The 5,599-nt window shown below is 51.7% G+C and overlaps 1 protein-coding gene across 1 annotated transcript; it reads right to left on the bottom strand.

Moving 5' to 3' along the window:
• Nucleotides 1-275: 275 nt before the first annotated feature.
• Nucleotides 276-3,217, bottom strand: FOXD1 (forkhead box D1). Its single transcript, XM_027634961.1, has 2 exons — nucleotides 1,938-3,217; nucleotides 276-566 (listed from the first exon to the last, which is right to left on the bottom strand). Exon 1 carries the CDS (start codon nucleotides 3,196-3,198, stop codon nucleotides 1,960-1,962), a length of 1,239 nt encoding a protein of 412 aa, XP_027490762.1. The 5' UTR covers nucleotides 3,199-3,217; the 3' UTR covers nucleotides 276-566; nucleotides 1,938-1,959.
• Nucleotides 3,218-5,599: the final 2,382 nt, after the last annotated feature.

The following is a 5,599-nucleotide window of genomic DNA, read 5'->3' as shown; positions in this document are numbered from 1 at the left end:
GTGCCTCTGGGGTATTTTCCCTTTAGTTTTAAAAATTAAAACGGACTCTACTTCGTCTTCTAATGGACTCGGGACACCCAAAGGAGTCTTCCAGTTGCAGACTGCAAATGGAGCCGAGCAGAGATCTTACGTCCACTCTTTCTGCTTTTTCAAAGCTAATTTAACACTGCCTTGCTACAAAACAAACAGAAAAGCGTCACTTTTCTATCTACGAAAACACTTAAAGCCAAGGCGACGAAGTATTTCGATATGTAAATGCATGTATTTACCCCACCTTTCCCTCCTCGCTTCAAAGAGCACTAAAAGGCATCCCTACCTTTTATAATTCTTTTTATTAAGAAAATTCACATAATTGATCCCCGAGTCTCCTCAATTGTTATAAATACAGTCGTACTTGAAAAGAGCCTCCCTGGTTTGAAAACCGTGTATTCTTAGTCCACAACAAGTAACCACATAGCTACTCTTAAAATCTTATGTTTCTCTTTTCCATGCCCAAGTTCTGAATATTTGAGGCCGGCTTTGTGGTTAAAAAATTTCTAGTCCGTAAAATAGATATTGACATTACGCTGTTAAAAACGAGTGTTTGGAATCAGAAAAACTGCTTTCACGGTTTGTTCCATATACTTATATATCATTAATTCGACAGCTTATACACTTAATCAACTCATCACACAAGGATATTCCAAAGCTCATTTTATATTATATGTATTGAAAAGTAGAATCACTGGCCACCGTTATCATCACAGAAATATAAGTGTCTAGGGCAAATCTGTCTTAAGTTCAGTACGTGCCTCTCAGTAGTAGTATTTTCCTTTGGGCCTCTTGGAAACAAAACTGTGATGCAGTTGTGATTTAAAACACACCCAAAAGTATAAAAATAGTTTTAAACCGGCTTTTTAATCAATCCCCTGATTGGTGCCTTAAAGAGAGACCTATTTCTATTTATCCTCTCTTTTGTCCCTGATGTTTTTTGTAGTCTTTTGTTTAGGGTTTTTGTTTTTGTTTATTTGTTTTGTGTTGGGGTGGGTTTTTTGTTTGTGTTTTTTGTTTGTTTTTTTTTTTTTCTTTGGGGGGGAGTTGTCTGTCATTCTCTGCTAGGGCTAACAACGCATTGACTGCAAAGACCATATTCTGATCTTCTTCTTTATGATTAAATCCGGATGTAATGAATTTCAAGCTATAATATTCCTTGACTATTGTGCTATTAATCCCGAAGAAAAAAATTATCAGTGTCTCAAAGAAATGAGAAATATTAAGGAGGGAAGGATCCAAAGCCAATTATTTGGCTGGAATCCTTTGGTCTTTGGGTTTGGTTTTGATTTTTTTTTTTAAAATTAAGATTTTTATTTTTGAAAATGTGTAAAAATTTTACATTAAAATGGTACAATACTTGCCAGTAATTTTTAACAATATTCCTTGTAAAGAATAAGCATAAAGTACAAAATAAAAAACTCCGTAAGTCTATTATAATACAAAACACAGGTTAAAATAAGAAATGATAATCTTGACTTTCTTCTGTGTAAACACGTTAATCTTTTCTTTTATAAAAGTACATGAGACAAGTGTACCAAAATGAAAAAGTATTGCTCTGCTGTCCTCCCTCAAGCCTTTTTTTTCCTGTACATTACTGTTTTCAAGCTCCTAGACCTGAGAATCTCTGAACTTTAACGGTTTAGAGACATTATTTATCACCTTTTTTTTTTTTTTTTTACTTTTTAAGGAGTAACGAATAACTTTCCGATGTAGTTACCGCCTGCCCGTGCAGTATCTAGATCTAGACCTGGCTTTGCACTCGTGCAGGTCCCGGGAGGTCCGCCGCTCGCGGCGGACGCCCCCCGATCCCCGTCACAATATCCCCACGCAAAGACAGGCAGCCCCTGCGAGCGGCGTCCGCCGGGCGTCCGAGCGGCGGAGAAAGGAGATACCCCAGATCCTACCTTCGGAAAGACTCCCAAACACTTAACAGTTAGAGATCCGTGCCGCGAAGCCGGGGGCGGCGGGCAGGGCGGCGGCGGGGGGCACGCCGCCCCCGGCGCTCCCCAGCGAGCGGGCCAGCCCCGGTGCCGCGGCCGACTGCGAGGCGCAGCTGCTGCCCGCGCCGGGGCCGGGCCCCCCCCCGATGATGCTCTCGATGGAGAACGGCGAGCGGGCCAGCGCCGCGCCGCTGCCGGGCTTGGCAGAGTGCAGCGAGGCCGCCAGCGCCGTGCCTAGCGGGTGCGCGTAGCCGAAGGGCGTCCGTGCCAGCTCCGCCGCCGGCAGCAAGGGGCCCGGCGGCGCGGCGGCGGCGGGGGGCAGCGCCGCACCGGGGGCGCTGCCAGGGGCGGCGGGCGGTTGGCGGGGCGGCGGGGAGGGGTGGTGGAAGGCGAAGAGAGTGGAGTGGGGGTGGTAGGGCTGGAGCTGGAGACCGTAGCCGCATCCGTAGGGTCCGTAGGTGCAGGGTGGCTGCTGCGGAGGCTGAGGCGGGGGCTGCGGGAGGAAGGCGGCGGGGTCCACGGCGCGCAGTAGAAGCTCGGGAGCCGGGAGCTGCTGCCTCTTGAAGCGCTTTCGGCGGCGCAGGAAGCTCCCGTTGTCGAACATGTCGGCAGATTCGGGGTCCAGCGTCCAGTAGTTGCCTTTGCCAGGATTGCCGGGCTCCCGGGGAATCTTGACGAAGCAGTCGTTGAGGGAGAGGTTGTGGCGGATGCTGTTCTGCCAGGCGGGGAACTTCTCTCGGTAGTAGGGGAAGCGCCCGCTGATGAACTCGCAGATCTCACTCAGCGTCAGCCTCTTCTTGGGGCTCTGCAGGATGGCCATGGTGATGAGGGCGATGTAGGAGTAGGGCGGTTTCACTAAGCTGTTCTTACCACCGCCGCCCGCCCCACCGCCGCCGCCCGCCCCGCCGCCGCTCGCCGTCGCCTTCTGGGGGCCACCCCGCGAGGGGGGCCGAGAGCCGCCGGCACCGTCCCCGCCGCCCGCCCCGCCGCCGCCACCTCCGCCGCGCACGGACGATCGCGGCAGCAGGGCGGCGTCGTGGAGGTCGCCCACATCCTCCTCGTCCTCTTCCTCCTCCTCCTCCTCCTCGTCCTCGGCGTAGGAGCGGCGGCGACGGCGGGTCTGCGGCTCCTCGTCGTCCTCCTCGTCGTCCTCCTCGCCCACCACATCGATGTCGGTCTCCTCAGCCAGCGCCGACGCCTCGGACATCTCCGAGCTCAGGGTCATGGCGCGGCGGCGGGGCAGCGCATCGGTGGCGGCCGGCGCGGCGCGGCGGGCGGGCAGGCGTTCTCCCCGCCGCCGCCAGGCCTCCGCGTCGCTCCGCGAAGAGCCGCCCCGCCGCCGCCACGGGCAGGCGGGCCGCTCCGAGCCGCGCCGGCCCCCAGTGCCGCTGCCGCTCCTCGGGAGCGCTCCCGCCGCTCGCTCACAGGCGGCGGTTGGCTTGGGTTTTGTTTCGGGGTATTTTTTGCTGCTGTTTGGATTTCTCTGTCTGTCTCTCTCTCTCTTTTTTCCCTCCCCTCCCCCTTTTTGAGGATCCTTCTCAGCTTTTTTTCCGTTGGGGTCGGGGTTTGTGGGCGCAGAGGGACTGTGCCGCCGCTCCTGCAAGTCGGTTCCCCCTTCTTTCTCCTCACCTCAAAGCCCAGACATTAATGGATGGGGGGCAGGAGGGAGTGCGCCTAGTCCTGGGAGGAGGAGAGGGGAGGAGGCTGGCGAGGAGGGAGGGCGTAGGGGGTGGCTTGCCAGGCCTTAGGAAACACGGTGAAAAGGCTGGGGCTTAGTCCCAGAGAGGGCGGCCTTCCCCGCCTTATAGCGGGGGGGGCCATCACATGGCTCCCAGCGTCAAAGCGCGACGGGGCGAGCGGCGCCGTGTCTCCCCCCACGAAGAGGGGCGCCTCGCGACCGTCCCGGCCCCCTGTCCTCACCCCGTCTAGGAGGGGCTCTGGGGGGCCGCGGGGCGACCAGGGCCATCTTTAGTGGAAAAGGGGGGAAATAAAGATAACATATGACCCCTGCGGGGATGGGGATGGGGGGGGGGGGGACACTGCAACTCTGTCAGAAAGAGCTAGAGCATCTTTCCAGAGCCGTTCGGAGCTCCGCGTCTTCCAGGGCTGCCCTCCGAGATGGGGTGCCGCTTCCCGTGGGAAGGAGAAAAAAAAATCAGGCCGGAGAGCGAGGTGGTGAGTTAATAAACTTCAGACTTCTGTCCGCGGAATGCTTTAGAGACATCTCTCTCCCTTCCTCTCCTCCTTCCCCCATCCAGGGTTTAACTTATTTAAGAATTAAATAAAATATCTCTCCAAGTCGACCTCACAAGTTCTCAAAGAACAGCCTCCAAATCACACCGCTATTCTCAGTTTGTCAGGCCGTTGTTTTTAAAGGGAGAGAAGCAGCTTTCTCCATTATGGAAAACACTAACAGAGACTTAGCTTACTTCTTTCGTCTGCAGAGGAAAACAATTCGCCGGCCTTTAAAATGCGAATTTTGCTCTAAGCAGGAGCAACACTCCTAAGAAAGTAACACAGAGGATTGTTAATTAATTGCTAATTAAGTCGCACGGGTTCCCGTTTCAGGTGATCCATGCGACGACAGAAGAGCGGGCCCCCTTTATGTAAGGGCTAGCAGGGGAAAAAACAACCAAAACCCCCACCAAAGAACCCAAACAAAACAAAACTCCCACAAACTTGGAGAGAAATGCAATTACTGTAGTCTTCAAAAGAAAAGCTTTGAAAAATCCCATCGTTCCCAGTTCTGGCGGGATAAACCACAATAGGATTCGATTGGGATAAAAGTAAGGGAGCATTTCGTTCTCCTGCAGAAATCATCGTGAGAAGGGTGGGCTGATGCATAGAGTCTAACGGATCAAATCTCACTTTTCAAACAAAGCACAAAACCTATTTCTTGAAATACGTTTTGGATATATTGTCTTAACCCAAAATTACAAGCCACCCTGTTTCAAACCCATTTCCATGGATTTACAACATAATCCCTTCTACTATTTCCAAATAATCCTATTTACATTTTGTTCACTACTAAGACGCCTACAGGAGAATACCACCAAATGTTACAAAACAGGGGGAAAAAAAAGTAAAAGGGAAAAAAAAGGAAAAAAAAAGTACCCCCAGTAATTGACTACCATTTTTTTTTCTGTAGAAAAAGTGATGTCAATAGAGATTTACAGTTCATAAAGTTCATAAAATGCCTCTTCGAACTAGTTTTGAGGTCTTAGGGCAAGCTACTAAAAGAAAGGCAGACAGAGGATTTTTCCTCTTCAAAAGGTTACTTCTCTTGACGAAAAGTTAGTATTTTTCCTTTTTACTCCTTCCCCCCCCCCCTTTTATTCTTCGTCTTCTCCCAGGCTGGAGTTTAAAAACCATCTTAAAAACAAAAAAAACAGCCTCCGAAGTATGAAGAACGGCGGAGTTTAAATGTTGCATGGGGAAGAACCGCTGTAGCGACAAACCAAAAGAACCGGGTCTGCCCTCGGTCCTCTGTTATCACCCACGCAGGATGCACGGGTGTTTCACTGAGCGAGTCACAGCGGTGGTTCTTCGGTAGCACCGGGTCCCCAGGGGCCCCGGTTGGGTGTGGTTCCTCCTGAACGTGGCCGACGGGGGTGGCCTCGGAGGGT

The sequence above is a fragment of the Corapipo altera genome, unplaced genomic scaffold, assembly GCF_003945725.1.
Source record: "Corapipo altera isolate COAL_440 unplaced genomic scaffold, ASM394572v1 61411, whole genome shotgun sequence".
Lineage (NCBI taxonomy): Eukaryota > Metazoa > Chordata > Aves > Passeriformes > Pipridae > Corapipo > Corapipo altera.
The sequence above is the reverse complement of the archived record's forward strand: the minus strand, read 5'-3'. Positions and strand labels throughout refer to the sequence as shown.

Excerpts from the sequence above, each read along its gene's own strand:
- FOXD1 (XM_027634961.1), bottom strand. The coding sequence starts at position 3,198 with ATGACCCTGAGCTCGGAGATGTCCGAGGCGTCGGCGCTGGCTGAGGAG.